At 37.8% G+C, this 18,262-nt stretch overlaps 1 protein-coding gene across 4 annotated transcripts in view; it reads left to right on the top strand.

The window, feature by feature from the left end:
- Positions 1-12,180, top strand: part of fgd5a (FYVE, RhoGEF and PH domain containing 5a) — a 79,702-nt gene extending 67,522 nt beyond the window's left edge. For 3 of the 4 annotated variants that reach the window (XM_079596517.1, XM_079596518.1, XM_079596519.1), the window contains 9 exons: positions 2,308-2,391; positions 2,540-2,619; positions 2,718-2,811; positions 3,445-3,582; positions 4,458-4,560; positions 5,161-5,297; positions 5,457-5,585; positions 11,423-11,577; positions 11,704-12,180. In XM_079596517.1, the coding sequence (XP_079452643.1) occupies positions 2,308-2,391; positions 2,540-2,619; positions 2,718-2,811; positions 3,445-3,582; positions 4,458-4,560; positions 5,161-5,297; positions 5,457-5,585; positions 11,423-11,577; positions 11,704-11,740 (957 nt within the window). In that variant the 3' untranslated portion in view covers positions 11,741-12,180. The remainder of the gene's footprint in view (positions 1-2,307; positions 2,392-2,539; positions 2,620-2,717; positions 2,812-3,444; positions 3,583-4,457; positions 4,561-5,160; positions 5,298-5,456; positions 5,586-11,422; positions 11,578-11,703) is intronic. The other variant, XM_079596520.1, reaches the window with a different exon arrangement.
- The last annotated feature ends 6,082 nt before the right edge of the window (positions 12,181-18,262 follow it).

Genomic DNA, 18,262 nt, shown 5'->3' with positions numbered 1-18,262 from the left:
CAACGTTTTTAATTTTCTATCACATGTAGGCCTACTAGAAAGGCGACATATTTTCAAGATTCTCTTATACAAATGTGTTTATATTAGCCATGGTAAAAAGTAAGTTTGCGTCGTCGTTGTTGAGCCCAGAATATTCGGCACGGACTTATCTTTGAGCAACAGTTTTCTGGCAAAGCCAACATCATTTTGGGATTTTTTCCCTCAAAACAGTCATCCTTCAAATGTACAGAACAAACGCTTAAACTAACACTGCCGTGACTGAGACGTCCGCAAAAAATAAAGTGCATCCATTTTTTCCCTGACGACTGGATCTTTCAGCGTATTTAAAAAGTAGTTTAAAGTTTTAAATACATTACTTACAGTTTGCGTCGTCGATGTTGAGCCCAGAATAGTCGGCACGGACTTATCTTTGAGCAACAGTTTTCTGGCAAAGCTCAAAACCGTCATCCTTCAAATGTACAGAACAAACGCTTAAACTAACACTGCCGTGACTGAGACGTCCGCAAAAAATAAAGTGCATCCATTTTTCCCTGACGACTGGATCTTTCGCAGCGTATTCACAGATGTTGTTTGTCCACATCCAGGAACAGCACATCTGCGGCATCGTAATCTCCCTGTACACAGACCCACTCGCTGTCCGGCGACTGAACACTTGTGAGGCGCGCGGGCGCGACAATGATACGAAATGAGCGTAGTTGCCTTGCGCTTAAAGCGTAACTGTCTTCTGCTGGAGGCGGTCATTATGCAAACGCTGGTACGTCACTTCGTACCGTGACGTCACTTCTTACCATGGATCCAGAACGAGCTGTATTTAGAGCTTGATTAAATAAATGATTCGTTTATAATGGGGAGGACGTCTTAAGCTATGAAACTTGCAGGACGTTTTAATGGTACAAAGACCTCTTATATACCAAAAGATCAAGGCAAATTTGGTTTCTCATGTCATGACCCCTTTAAGGACAGTATTGTTGTGTCCATTACAATCTCAGCTGTTTCAGGGTTGTTGTGGCTGTTAGTGTTGATGTTTTTGTTGTCCCTGTCTTGCTGCCTCCACCCAAAAAGCCTTTCTCAGGAGCGTCCGGACTGAATTCCTGGACCCTGCCTGTGAACTGCGGATGTTTGGGGCACGCACATTGCATTTCTGATGATGTCACCACTTTTGTTTGGAGCTATATATGTCAAGCAAACACAATGGTTTGAAGTTGTAGGGCTTGTCTGTTTGTGGGCGTGAGCTTGTGTTCCTATCACAACTACTTAATTGTCAGGACTGAAGCGCAGAAAAATATTCCATAAACTGTTTTTATCATGCACAACCTATTGAATTGAACATGTGAATTGGTTTCTTGAGTACTAAACTGAACGTGCAACACTTGTGGAAGAATGTGTATTGCAAAGGGAGGAATGAAATGCATTGTGTGAAAGCTATTTTAAGTAGTGATTCTCAACCAAGGGTCCGGGGCCATGAGGGGGCCTCAGCAAACTTCAAACAAAGCCTCAAAATTAGTTAAAATGTTTTAAAATAAGACAAAACAAGCTCTAAAATAAGCTACACAACAAAAAGGTCATTCTAATTTTGTTTTATTTTTTATAATCTTTTATTATTTTCGTTTTTTTACACTTTATTTTTAAGGTGTCCCTGTTACAGTGTAACTACACAAATATGTACAGAGTAATATTAATTAACAACCTGAATTTGCTATAGGGTTAGTGGGTTGTAATTATGCATAGTTTACTGTTATAACTATAGTAAGTACATGTGTAACAAGGACTGTATAAAATAAAGTGTTACCGTTATTGTAATCTATAGGCACTCCTAATGTTTGTAATTTAAAAAGGGTAGTGGGGGGATTCAGGTATTTTGGACAGGTTAAGAACCACTGATTTAAAAGCTTTTACTGCCTCCTTGTGGTGAAAATAAACACAACAGAATAATAGAAGGAAAGCATCACTATTACTTTTGCTCATATATAAGATTAGGTTATAGTATTGTTATTGCCTAAAGTAGTAATAATGATGCTTATATTTCAAATTAAAATGAAATAATTTAAATATCTAATCTAAACATTATCATGTTAGTTAAATAATAAAGCTCTCCACATCGCACTCATGTTATTTAGTCAGCATGAAAGAGAAGTTTTGACAGATATACATCACAATAGGGAATAAAAGACTGAGTAAAATAGCTTCTCTATCAGAGAAGAGATGTCTGTGCAAGAGGGAGGGGAATGGTTTAACAATAAAGTAAATGAAAACAGTATAAATCTCTGGAATTGTCCCATTTTAGCTAAGTGAATGTGTGTGTTGCAGATGAATGACGTGATGCTGTACACCTACCCTCAGCAGGATGGTAAATACAGGCTGAAGAACACACTGACTTTAAGTGGAATGAAGGTAAGAAAGCAGCACTTCTCAGAAGATCAGTTTTGTTTTTTTGTTTATCCAACTAAGAAACAAAATGGTTGACTCCATTAGATGAGGTGTGATTCAAATGGTATGAAGTATTTAAAAATGTACCGTATGTGTTTTCATGTGGCTGTAGGTCAGTAAACCTGTCATAGACAATGTGCTCAACACGCTCAGAATAGAAGTCAGCGAGGTTACCATCACCCTCTCAGCGAGGTAATGAGCATTTCCATAATTGTTTGCATGTGTCTGTATGTACTGATATCCACTGTCATTCAGTCACTTAAAGCATGGCTTCTTTCTGTCTCTGATAGTTCTTTAGGAGAGAGAGAAGACTGGTTCCACACGTTGAGCCGGGCTATAGCGGATCACGCTGCAGGCCTCAATACCTTCAGCTGCTCTAGTGAGGTGTGAGGATATTATCTTACACTGCCTCCATACAAAACATCTACAGTATGGTCTAGTTATAAAGCCAGCAACAGAAGGAACATCATCACAAAGCTTTTGTTTATTCCATTACTATTCAGTATTAAAGAGGTCATAATATGCCCTTTTACAAAGTCTTGCTTTTGTTTTTGGGGTCTACTAGAATAGGTTTTCATGATTGACTGTTCAAAAAACATTATTTTACACATATTTTACATTGTTGCAGCACCTTTCCCAGTCTGTCAGTAACAGTGGAGGCTGGACCAGTGTGTTGTGATTGGTCAAATGCTTCAAGCATGTTTTAGAAATGTCATGCCCTCAACCATGTTAGATCCAGGGCGGAAAAAGCAGCGTCTCTTAGACATGGCGACAACACACTACTCAACCAGGCCTCACCCCTTTTTTTGTGTGTGTATGCCTTAGGCAGGAATTATTTAAATGAGGGATAAATTGTGATTTTCACAACGTTCCCAGAAGAAAACTAGCTTGAGGTGTTTCAGGGAGGTCAGAATAATTTCTTACTGATATAGAGAATAACTCCCTTTTTAGTCTTTGTAACTTTGCAGACCTTATTCATGCTGTAATCACATTCGCTATCACTGTCCATGTTTCCAGGCGAGAGAGAAGTTATGGATGTCTCTGGGAGAGGCTGCTCCTGTTCTGGTTCCTGTGTCACATGTGATGATGTGCATGAACTGCACGTCGGACTTCAGCCTAACACTGCGACGGCATCACTGCAACGCATGTGGAAAGGTAAAAGATCTGTAATATGTACTTGGTCAGTTAAAAGAAGTGTCAGCTCCCTCTTGTGTCAGGAAAGAGTTTTGTTTATTATTTAGTTGATTCACAGTAATATGTTGACTTTATAGTGCACAGTTATTATTAACATAATCTATTACATTGCACATCTTAGTTAGTATAATCTGACTAGTTTGTGATTACTTTTAGATTTCTTTTTATAACTTTTATAACTTTTTTTTATAATATTGATTTGAATTCTATAAACTTGTACTATAATGATAAAAAATACAAAGAGAAAGGGAAACTATTCCATTTTTTTGTTATCAACAACAAGCACATTAAACATTACATAACATCAGGGTTTCCCATACTAGGGTTTGGAAATAAATAGCAGGGGAAAGGCTAATAATTAATAAAAATAAAATAAAAAGTTAAATTAAGAAATAAATAATTTGAAAATAAAAAAATCTAAATAAAACGCTTACTAAAACAGATTAAGTTTGAGGTCAGTAAGATTGAAATGTTTTTGAAAAAAGTATGTTATGCTCATCAAGGCTGTATCTATTTGATCAAAATACAGTAAAACTAATATTGTGAAATATTATTTCAGTTTAAAATAAAATGCGGTACTCAAAAACATTTGTTAAAATGTTCAAAATAACAGTATTTATTTGAAATAAAAAAGATGAGTAACATTATAGATGTCTTAACTGTCATATTTGATCAATTTAATTCATACTCGCAGAATAAATGTATTCATTTATTTTAAAAACTCTTACTGACCCAATCTTTTAAAAAGTAGTGTATACTAAATATCAGCATTAAATTATCACCCTACTTTCTAGCTATTGACATTAGCCTCTCTTCTTTGTTCATATGATTTTTAGGTTGTGTGTCGTTCCTGCTCGCGTAACAGGTATCCTCTAAAGTACCTGAAGGATAGGATGGCTAAAGTCTGTGATCACTGCTATGCTGAGCTCAGGAAGAGGGGTAAGACTGCAAAATTATGCAGTGTGTTAGGCAATTTAGGATTAGAAATTGTTCATCTAAACTGTTCACTTTGATTGGATGCTAATCTGAACCCTTTAAAGGGATAGTTCACCCAAAAAATGTTGTCATCATTTACTCACCCTCATGTTGTTTTAAACCTGTATGAGTTTATTTCTTCTGTTGAACACAAAATAATATATTTTAAAGAATGTTGGTAATCAAACAGTTGACAGCACCCATTGACTTCCATAGTATTTTTTTATTTCTACTTTGGAAGTGGAGGGACTCATCAACTGTTTGATTTAGAACATTCTTTAAATTATCTTTTTTTGTGTTCAGCAGAAGAAAGAAATGGATACAGGTTTGGAACAACATGAGGGTGAGTATGTGATGACAACATTTTTGGGGTGCTTTAATACGCAGTGTCACGGTTAAAGTTTTTTTTTTTTTTATATAATGTCCAAAATAAAATGTATTCTCAATATTCATCATTATTCATCTGCAATTGACTGTTTAAACAAAGTATGCTATTTCCATTTGAAACATTTAAAATAATCTTGATTTCTGTCTAGTTAATGTCAGTGTATGATGTCTTTGTAGGTGGTAATATTCCTGGATCATGTGGGAGCGCTAGTCCCCGCACAAACAGGGCCAGCAGGCCTCTCTCTGCTGTGTTCCAGAGCCTACAGCCGCCCAGCCTGTGGAGGAACAGAAAGAGCAGCTCACCTCTCACACAGGTACACACACACACACACACACACACACACACACACACACACACACACACACACACACACTCTCGTTGCTCTTTCACTTCCACATCTGAATAATTTTATGGTATTTTTCTGTCTAAAACATGATTACACAATGTGTTTAAAAAGACTCCATGTGTGCAGGTATCTGTGGGTGCAGAGGGGTCCACTATCAGTGGCAGTCTGCAAAGGCGCAAAAAGAGCAAAAGGAAGTGGAAGAGGCTGTGGTTCCTCCTCAAAGACAAGGTGCTCTACACCTTTAAAGCACGAGAGGTGAGGGGACCCAGAGTCTCCCACACCAGCACAGACACTAGATTACTTGCACACAAACACTCATATGCATACATGCACACATCACAATCACAATTTTATTTTCACCTGGTCTTTAGTGACCCATATTTTAGTGAACAAACTACATTAGGGAGGAATGCGTTCAAATAATCTATCCACTCATCTTGAGAGGAGGCCTATATATGCAGCCGATTCACCTATGTTCCTCGACAGTTTTCAGCATCCCTCCACCACCCCGTCTCCCCAGCCTTGCCTGGTTACTATCCTAACCAAAGACCCAGGGGGAGTACTCTGGGTTTTGAGTACTCAAGGATTACAATGATACCATATACAACATCATAATCTTTTCAGGTAAATAGTTAATGGTGAATTCAGGGTTGTGAAAAGGAGATCAAAGTATCTGAGAATCTAGCCTAGACTTTATAATATCATGTCTGTTGCATGTGTGGCAAAGTGGGGAAGGGCAAACTCCAAAGGAGACGTCTCTAATAGCAATAACGGTCGACTACGCCACCCCAGAATACTGGGGAATAACAGCCTTAAGGGCGCACAGGTTCTTTATCAAAGAATGGGTGAGACGTGGGTCATATATAGAAAAAAATTACACTTTTATTTCCATCAACATTGAATAAATGAATAAATAATTAAAACATCACAGCAAAATTCTAGAAATCAGCTATGCAGTAACGTGCACCAATCTGCATCAGACACACACAAACACAAACCAAACAAACCTATATTTAAATGGGGCTAGTTGACCAGTAGCGGGGGTACCTGGAGATACGGGCTAGCTGTTAAATCAGAGGACCCCCAGTAACCCGATACACGCGCCCACACACACACACACACACACACACACACACACACGTGAGGATTGGATGCAAGAAAACACACGGCACTATGTGTAATCACCACACACATCATACATTAGCAGCTAGCCTCCCCTCTCCAGAAACCTCCAGCTCCTGCAAAGGAAAGAAACACAAAAATACAAATCAACAAACTTATAAAACGCAATATAAGTAGAACACAGCAAAAGAAAACAAAGACAAAAGGAAAATACAAATGGCTTTTTTCTTTAGAAAAAAAAACTAATTAAATTTAAAGCACAATTCACACACAATTCATTACGATGCCCAGAGTGAATTATAAACCATAACAACAAACCCCGGCCGCACCAACCCCGACCGAGGCGCGAGACGACCGCAACTAAGTGCGAACAGTTCCTATAGTAATATACGTAGAGGCAAAACAGCAACGTAGTCACAATTAGACGTGTCACGATTTAATATTGGCACTCAATCCCAGCAAGTAGCCAGGGAGACCCTCAGATCTGTAGACCTGCAGAGCATGACAAACATGTTAAAAAAAGTAACAAATTACTAAATCAACAAAGCTATAATTCTACATACCGCGGGATGGTCAACGTGAACAAAACCATTCATGGTCGCGCACCATGCGAGAATACAGCTGCTCGATCAGAAACATACAGCTGTAAATGACATGCTATGAATATTTCACTGGAAATAGAACAGATAGTAGCGAAACGCGGTCAACAATCATGCTTGTGACGTGGCCTGTGAGTAGGCAGCCAGCACACAGCAGACGGGAAGACAAAGATTTACTTAAAAAAATCTATTTCAGAAACACGTTTGTTTGATTGTTTTGTTGTTGTTGAACTTATTCTTCAATGCCTTCACATTTTCTTCCATATTGACACAGAGCTGTGCACTTTAAAGAGGCTTTTTTGCATTTGCAATGCCAACGGCTGCCTTTCTTGCAGCCACAACTTTAGAGTTTAAGGATGGACTGGCTTGCCTATGGAAGAGTTGACCACAATGGTCTCCAATCGCTTGGTCTGTTGGAGATGACATATTTGGTGCCACCATAAGTGCTTTTTTCCCCCCAACAGTGTCCTCCTTGGTACACTGCTCTTCATGCTGCAAATTTGTAAACAAAGACTATTCAAGACTATACGCATTCAAATGTGCATGCCTGTGGACCGAACACGTCATTCGGATCTGCACACCGTCGCCGTTTTCACAGATTTACGTTTTTTACGTTTCCGCAGAGATGAGACCGGTATCATTTTCAAAACTTGTTTTCAAGAGCTTTCACTTTGAAACCTATTTCAGGGTTTGCTCTTTCGGGCCACCAGGGCGCCGTTGTCGTGTGGATGAATGGCTGGAGTTCATTGAGGGTTTTCTGTTTTCAGTTGAGAACAGTGTTGTGTAAGCGGCCCCTAAGTTAATACCTAATGATTTTTACAATGGAAATGAATCAATAAAAAACTTACTTAAGCTGGACAATGATTTTCTCCTGAGCTGCTGTATGGCCAAAACAATCTTCGTTGAATGAATTTCCTATTATCACTGTAAAGCTGCTTTAAATTATATTTGCTCCATTCCTCCTTCCTTTCTTTGTGAACAACTCAAGGCGAGCTTGATCGATGTTGAGTTGGCTGCTGATGCGATCGTAGAGGAGAATTGTGAAGAGCTCAACAATGGAAATGACCTCCTCTAGAATACTTTTTGGAGCCTTTGACAGAGCCATGAAGGCCTATGTTGCCATTTCATCTGCATTCCAGGTATCCCATACTGCCTTCTTGCCCCTGGTTGCAAATTCAGAGACTGTGTCACAGCCAGTGAAGGCATGGAACACAGGAAGGGCCTTCGATTTGTCAGGACCCAGAGACTTGGCAATCTCATGAGCAGGTATGTATCTGAAGTTCTTGCCAGTCCTAAATGCCACCAACAACTCCTTAATGTCCAGCTCTGACACGTGTGCTTTGGCTTGAACCACAACAGTTGGTCCACAGTGCCCAGGGTGATCTTTTTAAATCCTTTTCTTGCAGCATCCACCGCATGTAGTAGCATCCTTGTATGTGCCTCTTCATGTGTGCAAGGTGTAATCTGATCTAATTCTTGTGGGTGAGATGATTGGGTCCGCATGTGTAAACAACTTGTTTGGTAGTCAACATTTCCACAAGGTTCCTGGCCAGAAAGTAAAAGAGCTCTGTTTTGTTTTTATCAACTCTTAGGAAGCCTTTCCCGTTGGTTTGTTAACTTGTCTTTTTCCATCCCCTCTTGTTCTTGTCCCCTTTCCCCACTTCTGGGACTTTAAGCTGGTAACTTCATAGCAGTCCCATACAACATCCACTCTGTTGACCCATTCAAGTTTCTCTTTAATATAAGGTATGAAGATCATGCTGGAAAAGTCATTGAAGGTTTTAGCTATGCCTGGTTTCAGCATGTTGATGACTGCTAACCCATATCATATTTAGACCTCACTGTCTGGGGAACTGCTTATACTGTTTCCCAGGCAGATCAGCCTTGTTTCCCCAAGCGTATTCCACCATGAAGTGAGAGTGATAGAGGGTAGGCCTGATTTCTGTTTCTGAAGAAGTTTTCTTGGTTCCCATCACGGGTCTGACAGGCAATGTAGAGTTTGGAGAACAGTGCACAGTCATTTTTCAGCAAGTTTTGTCTGGGACTGTCCTCTTATCAGAGCTGTTTTAAAAAGAGGGAGGTTGTTCCTCTTCAAATGGACATTGATGCGTTTTGTGCCCTGCATCCTCTCTGCAGCAAAGAGTTTGTACTGCTCTTGTCTTGGTCCATCCTCTGCAACTCGAACAGCATCCACAACAGCTTGGTCTGCTAATTATCTTGAGTTCAGCTTCAGAAGGTTGTTGCTGTCCTCTGTGAAGGGGTTTCCCATTTCCTCAATCACGTCAACTTTCAAATTTCAGCTGGACACTTTTGGCCTGTTCATGATGTCAGTTTTCAGAGACACCCTTACTGCTGAACTCCATAGCATTCTCAATCTAATCACTTGGTACACACTACAAGATATTTGAAGTGATTTTGAAACAATTTCTCCCCTTCCGACAATACCAGGTAAAGTCCTGATTATCTTGATGGTTCTACAAATTATCTTATCAGATTTTCCTCTGGTGTAAGGTGTGTTAAGAGTGACCGAATCTGCTCGGAAGAACGTCGTAACCGCCCCAATCTCGAATCGAATCAGAAATCCTGTTGTGTTGGGGGAACCCCAAGGACAAACGCGCGCATGCTCTGGAGATTATCACGTGATACGAAACAATACCCAATCAGAAGACTCACCTCCAGCTCATGCTGTAACATGTTAAGTTCATGTTCACACCATCTCCACGATTCCATCGAACTTTTTTTTCCCCCGCAAATTTTCTGTAATGGTAGGGACACACCCAACACACACCAAAGAATGAGCGCTGATGAAAGCCAACTGTGTTGACTAGAGCCAAAGGTGCAGTACCTGGCTTAAAAAGCAATCCATACACTATAAGCACCATTTCTTTGTGCCAGTTGTCCACCATGTTTGTTTACTTTACAAGTCACGTTTGATGCAAGAGATTTTGCAGGATTTCCCGTGTTCACAGGCGGGACTCTGTTGTCTGTGAATGGAATCTGTTAGTGTGTGGTATGCTTTCCTGGTCACATTCGCGGCACTCCTCACTATAGAGAAACAAAACGGATAAATCTATGATTTTTTATCGTCATGTTTGTGGTTTCCCACATTTTGAAAATATTATACGATTTTAAAAAATCTTTTAGTGTGGCCCCAGCTTCAGAGGATATTCTCAGATACTGCGATTTCATGATTGTAATCCTTCTCACAATGTGACTGAATTCACCATTAACTATTCACCTGAATATTTTATGATGTTGTATATGGTATCATTGTAATCCCTGACCATCAAAACATAGGGGTAGACAGCACATTTTCCATGTTATCATGTTTGGCTCAGGAGATATAATACAAAATACATAATTAATTTATGGCGGAAAGCAAAATGGCCACCATTTCTGAAAATGTCCAGGGCCGCAAACTGTACGTGTACCAAGTTTCATGCTTTTATGAAAAAGCGAACATAATTTTCACATATCACCTGGACTATAAATCAAGTTAAAAAATACAGTAAAAACAGTAATATTGTGATATATTATTACAATTTAAAATAACCGTTTTCTATTTTAATATATTTTAAAGTGTAATTTATTCTGGGAGGGCACAACTGAAATTTCAGCATCATTACTGATGTCAGGTCAGGGACATGAAGTGAGGCAGACAGATATGTCAGGTGTGTAATACCAGTTTTTATCTTACCTTTTTATTTTTTTTATAGCATCCCTTGCTTTTTAATTTGTTAAGAAATCAAATACACTGCTGAACAATAACACTAATATCTATAATATTTTTTTCTATGTAGGCTACTACATGTACTACAAACACTTCCTCATGGATTTCATACAACTATTAAATTATTACAGAATAAGGCAGAAAACAGTATACAGTACCTGTCAAAAGTTTGGAAACATTCATACAATTGTTTAATGTTTTTGAAAGAACTCTTTTCTGCTCACCAAGGCTGAAATTATTTATTCAATAAAAAAAATGCAGTAAAAACAGTAATATTGTGAAATATTATTACAATTTTAAATAGCTGTTTTCTATGTGAATAGTTTGTAAAATGCTATTTATTCCTGTGATCAAAGCTGAATTTTCAGCATCATTACTCCAGTCTCCAGTGTCACATGATCCTTCAGAAATCATTCTGATTTGGTGCTCAAGAAACACTTCTTTTTATTAACAATGTTTATTTATTCAGTTTTATTAAATATTACATTTTTTTTTAATCGGACTCACTGAACTGTGCTAACTAAAAGCACATTTTTCATGGATCAGGTACTAAAATATGCAAAATAATGATACTTTTGAGTACCATGTAGCATATAACCCCCTGCGCATATTTGAACTACCTTTCTCTTCTGTGCCTGCAGGATAAAGTGGCATCTGAAAGTCTTCCTCTGCAGGGTTTTACTGTGAAGCTGTCTGATCGATCAGAGGGGGAAGACACAGACAATGTTTTCCAGCTCTACCATAAAAAAACTCTGTATTACACCTTCAGAGCAGATGACCAGCATACTGCACGCAGGTATGACACACAAGAGTCATGAAAACACTCTAAATACCAACCACGATTAGAAAAAACAGAGATGATGAATTGTTTATTCACAAATAATATCAACCGAAATATGTTAAAGAAACTGTTATTTTGCAGGTGGGTAAACGCTATGGAAGAGGCCACAGTGTTATAGTATCCAGCTATCTGCCCAGATGACAAGAGGACTCTGGGCAGGGTTCCCCAGACAGCTAAACCCATTATGGGCTTACACCTATGACATCAGAGTCACCTGTGCCTGAGAAACCAGCGGAATCACACCACAAATACCTTCGTTTTTTAAATCTCTATCTTCGTTTTGGCTGCTGAATTTAAGGACAGTCACACAAGGCATGTCATGCTCGGTGTTTGTTTGTCCTGTGCCTCACCTACTTTACAGACTACGGTAATTCAAAAAAGTGCCAAATGTAAACAGTGCAGTTCAGTGAATGATTGTTCTGAAACTACTCGCGTGTGTCGAATAAAGGAGAATGTTGTTGTTTTTTTAGAAACTGTAACTACCTTTCTATATGCAGATATAATTCAGTGCTGTCATTTTATACATTGTAAAATTAAAAATAAATTAAGTACAAGGCATTTGTTATAGTTTGGATGAGTATGATTAAGCAAATACAGGCTTGTTATAGACTATATATTGTTCATTTCACTAAACGGCTGAATGTTTAGCATGCCATATCCTACCACCTCAGATTTAAAAAAACAATGTTTTATATACAAATGACATCATGTGATTATATATATGGATTTGATATAGAATTGTATAGCCTGACTGGAACGAGCTGTACATTTTACAATTCCGTAATATATTTAATTTGCAGCTATATTAAGATATTGCTATCATCTGCTGTGATTCATTTTTATCCTCACGTTTGGTAGTTAATTTACATCTGACTCTGTACCCTTTCAAACATTACCATGGCAAACATTGTTTTTGCTAGAATACCACTACAGTTGTTGTTACTATTGTGAAGCTGTGCTAACTTGAGTTTAGCCACCATTGACGTCATAAACATAACACAGTAAACATATTGCTTTAATATGATCCTATGCATTTGTGATAAATAACAGCGTATGGTTCATATGCGCATGCTTTGGCATAGTTCAGTAAAACCTCGATGTAAATAAGTATGGAAATGTTGTAGCCTACATCTGTGTCGGTTGAACGTTTCATTAAAAATATCATAATGTCATAAGCTTTATGTAGAGTATCGACCTTAAGCAGTTTTGTAATTGGGCCATTGTCAAAAGCCGCGTTATTCCACAAAGATATGTTTAAAAATGTTTTTTTTTTTTTAACATGAACATCATATAAATGCTCAAACCTGCATTTTTGAATGTGTTGAGGTGAGTTTTGTCAAGCGACACATTTTCTTTTTATAATATCATGGTCGTTTTTATTTGTCTTTGAATGTTACATGTGAAAAAAGCTGTATTCTGTAAAACAGAAGAAAAAAAAACTCCAGTAGCGGGAGAGTGGGGTAAGATGAGCCATTTTTATTTATTTATGTGCTCCTCAAGATAAGATAAAATTAAGCAGAGTTTACAATCGTTTTAAATTATCAGAATATGACGAAGGGTTCTAAAAATATGGCTTACAAAAAAAGTGTCCCTGACCTGTTGCTCAATTTCCCCCAGGTTTGGGGTAAGTTGCACCATCTGGGTGTAAACTGACTAGCCTATATATATATATATATATATATATATATATATATATATATATATATATATATATATATATATATATATATATATATATATATATATATATATATATATATATATATATATACATATATATATATATATGTGTGTGTGTATTAATTGATTCAAACACGTAACATTTTAAAGATAATTTACCTCTTAAATTTTTTTTTCAAAATCACATTTATTTTCTTAAAGCTTACTTAACAAAACCAAATGAAGTTGTAATTTCAGTATCTTTAATTGTTTGCATTTCTGAAACAATAAGTTGAACACCAAAGTTGTAGTAACCTTCCCCAAAACAGACTAAACAGAGTTTGTTAAGTAATATTAAATAATCTGAATTAGAAGGATTTAATAAATTTCACTGAAACTAATAAACATTTAGTCAAAAAGTTATTAGCATTGTTTTCTGCAATGCCGAACATGAAATATAAAATATATTAATAATTATACAATAACTCTTTAATTTGAAAGACTTTCCAGCTATTCATATACAACCTCTAGGGGGCGACACATACTTAAACAACGAACAACCAGTCAAGCTTTTTGTCTGTGATGTAGGCCTAGTAGTTATACAAAATACTGTGGTCAGATTTCGATACCATTTTAGTTTCTCCCCGTTATCATACTGTTATTGGGATCTTTTATTAATAATTACGAATCTTTCATTACAATACCAAACCTAGCAACGAACGAGTTAACTGTGATGACAGGGTGCTTATTCAAGTCAAATGTGTAACCCTTACTTACATCATTATCTCAATAATCTTCCTGAGTGTGAGCTCTATTATCAAACTGCAGCCTAGTAATGCGATATAACTAGGTTAAGATAATTAGCTTTAATAAAGTGGTCTGTGGTACTTCGGCCAAATAAGAGAGGTTGATTAAGCAGCAGAATGCATAAATAATTGATACGACAGAAAAAAGAAGCAGCACAAAACATTTCGCCCTATTTCTTTTCATCCTTTGAAATATTAATGACGCACTGTGCTATTGTAGCCCCCTCTGTTATTTTGAAAATGATCTGGGATCACTTTTCTAAACTTAAAGCTGTAGGAGAAAAAGCACAGTACTGATGTCAGATCAGCAAACATTTCATTAATAGCCTAGTCTCTGTTGTCGGGAGTCTCGGGACTAAGTAGACTTCATTAGACTGAGCTTTACTAGGTCATTCAGGACAGGACACAAAGGATATAAAAGAAGATAGAAAGCAAAGGACAGGAACGAAGACTGAAAAAGAGGATCCAGGGAATATTACAATAGAGTGGCAATGAAGGTGGCGAAATGGCAAGAAAGAGAAAAGGGATGTTAAAGAAGGAAAGTGAGATAGAAATGGGACTGTTCTAGTTGCCAAACTCCCTTGAGTTCCCCTGACCCACTAATGAAAGAGTAATTGATAAATTCGAAGCATTTAATTGCTTGAAATGTCATTTTTATTGGATCGGGGACTGCATTTTTGTTACCATGTCGGTTGTGGCGAAGTACGCGTACAGGTTGACAGGGGCGGAGGCAGACGATTTAAACATTGGGGGCTTAGCCCAAACCTAGGGGGGTCCGGGGGCATACTCCCCCGGGGAGATTTTTTTACCATTTACGTCAGCTAAATGCACTATTTTTCAGGCTGTTTGAGATAATAGAATGGCTAAAAATCTATACACTATCTGGGAAAATGATGATAGTTAGGCCTACTCAGTAAAAAAAAAAAAAACTGGACGCGCAAATGAGGTGAATTCGCGGCCGCGCCGCGCTAAACGTCATCCGCGCTGCAGGACCTCCAGACGTGCGTAAACGCGTCTTCACATCGCGCCAGACGCTCTATTCACGTTCGGTGTGAACGCAGCATACACTTGTCCGCGGTTCGTCCGATGCTGCTTCTGAATCTCTTTCTGGCCGGTGAGGTTTACTGTTAGCCTAGTGTTCCATATAAAAAAAACTTTGTTATGTCCATAATATTAACTTCAGCCGGTTAGCCAGTAAGCTCGCTACTACGCAGGGGAAAACATTGCCCGCCAGCCCCTGATGACAACGACGAAGAAGAAGATTTATATTCTTCGTTAGTTTTTATTGGCAGTTGTCAAACAAGCTGAGTGATGCGCGATGCATTACCGTCCGCCACCACGCACGGTAATAGAGCTTTTGTTTCATTTTTTGACGCTCCAGTCAGAAAGACTGAGAATGAATGGAACAAAGTTGAAGTTATTTTAAAAAACCTAAAAGATTCGGGGCTTTTGACAAAACATTCGGGGCTTAAGCCCAATTAGCCACCCCCCCGCTCCGCCCCTGCAGGTTGATGAAAAATCAGCTCATAACCAAGTTTAGATACAGAGACATTCAACATAAAGAACAAACTGCCTTTATGTCTCCACTTCCTCTCTTCAAGTGTCTGTACTATGACCATCAAACCAGTACTGTACATACAACGACTGCCTATCCCTCATTTAATAGGTTACTGAACAATTGACATCATAAAAAGAGTCTTTATCTTCACAGACCCAGAGACCCCCCACCCTGACCCTTCAGTCAAGTCAGGGACTTCTTATAAATAAAGTGCATTAAATGTTCTCAGGAACAGTTTTTCAGTGACTCTTTCTGAAGGTTACCCCCCAGTAGGTGGTGACAAGACATTTACTTGAAAGGGTTAGTTCACCCAAAAATAAAAATTCTGTCATTAATTACTCACCCTCATGTCGTTCCAAACCTGTAAAACATTTGTTCATCTGTGGAACAGAAATTAAGATCTTTTCGACGAAATATGAGAGCTTTCTCCATTGACAGCTACGCAACTACCACTTTGACACTTCAAAAAGTTTATAAAGAGATCATAATACTAATCTGAATTGAGCACTTTAAAAAAAAAATCACATTTTTTTAAGAGACTTGATCGCTTCATATGATGGACAGATTTAATTTAGGCTTTGAGAGTGAGTAATTAACAACATAATTTTCATTTTTGGGGGAACTATCCCTTTAAAGGAACACTCCACTTTTTTGGAAATAGGCTAATTTTCTAACTCCCCTAGAGTTAAACAGTTGAGTTTTACCGTTTTCGAATCCATTTTCAGGCGCTGCGTAATATCATTGCGCTGCTGGTACGGCAGCACAGCTCCTTGATTATTACGCAGGAATGAGAGTATAGTTCCTAGTCATATTGGCCTAGAAAATCGCAACTTTTTATTTTCTGTTGGTCTTAGTACACGATGTAACTACAGAAGAGTCAAATCTGAATCTGATTCTTTCAAAACACAGATTTATTCACAAACTAAACAAATGGCTCCCTGCATCTGAATACCTTACTTCCCTATACCATAGACAAAAAAACAGTACATAAAAAAACAGTGTCCGAATTCAGCCTATTCACAAATAGTATGTGAAAGGTTCCTATTCTGAGGTGAGGCCTTGAGTCTGAAATCAAATACTTCCCTATACCAGCATGTGAAAAACAGAATGCCAACAGAGGATGTGACAGTGACAACATGGCGGATCTGACACGTCCGAATTTCATATACTTACATTATAAGTATATACAAAATCACATACTGTACCGTATTTACAAATGCGGTACAGTATGCGATTTTGGATGCAGCAAGGTTCTTCAGAACCTCATTGGCTCTTGCGTATAAAACAGTGCAGTTGATCTGTGTCCGAAATCACATAACCGTTACCTATTTTGAATAAGTAATTACCGTTACTTCATGACTGCTAAAAAGTATGTTCTATATAGTATGAATGTGTTTTGTAGGAATGTAATCTGGACATACACTCGCCTTGTTGTCATTATCATGTGACCTACCAGCATTTACTGCATTTAATGTAAGTTTCTCAATACTGACAACTTGTTTTTTGAATCGTTGTTTCATAAAAATGAAGGTGTTCGTGTTGCAAGTACAAGGCCGCAAGTAATCACGATGCTATTCGATCCAACGGCACAATTGCGAGTGATTTTTATATGTGTATTTTTGAAAAGAATTCTATAACACTTAATGGACCCTAATGGTACACATTTAATTGAAGCATGCATGATATAAAGTGGCCATTGTAGTTCTATGGTAATTCTGAGAGGATCTAATAATAGCACATATGAATCGAGAACAGTGAACCTCAAACTGAAACAAAAGTTGACCACACACAGGTGTCCATCTGTTCCTCAAGACCTAATGCACAATGGGCATGAACAACATAAGATCCATTAGGCATGGGAAGCATGACCTCATGCTCAGCAATACCCAGCTTTTGTGTTTTCATGAATGGGCTTCACTTTCATTACTGGCTCCAACTTCAGAACTTCAGAGTTTGGAGTGCTCTGTGCATTTGCCTGTTCGAAATACATTTGAATAGTAAATGAGTGTCTTTTGTATACAAACAGTCAGAGGTTCTGTCAACACTGCTCTCCCAAACCAACATCATGTATTCCAGGATATTAGCAGGATATTTATTTCCTGGATTTCCATCACCCTCGCACATGGCCAGATGAATATGTGCTATTTATCTCTTAGGTGGGAGGGCAGATTTCCAGAGCGCTATCGCTGAATTCATGAGGTCACTGCCATTATCAAGCTTTCTTTTGGAGAACACAGCCTGGACATTAACATTCCTGTCTTCTCTTTAAGCAGAGAACAACATTATAACAACAGGGTACAAAATGTACAAACCAGTTTATATCACTGTAAAAAAAAAAATGCTGCCTTAACTTTTTTAGTACAATCAACTTAGACGTTTAAGTCATTTCAACTTAAATAACATTAAACTGACTTCTGAATCTTGAATTTTGTAACTTATAAAAAAAAGTTGCTTAGCTTATTTTGATAAGTTAAAGCAAAATAAAAGCATATGTTGTCATTACGTATTGATCATATAAATTTTTTTTTACATATATGTAGCTATTGAAATGTAGTGGTTGGAATGTTGGAAATTACATAGAATACAGATAATTTTTTTATGATTCTTTGTTTTTAGA

The sequence above is a fragment of the Phoxinus phoxinus genome (genome assembly GCF_949152265.1).
Source record: "Phoxinus phoxinus genome assembly, chromosome: 22".
Classification (NCBI taxonomy): Eukaryota; Metazoa; Chordata; class Actinopteri; order Cypriniformes; family Leuciscidae; genus Phoxinus; species Phoxinus phoxinus.
This window is presented reverse-complemented; position numbering and strand designations above follow the sequence as displayed.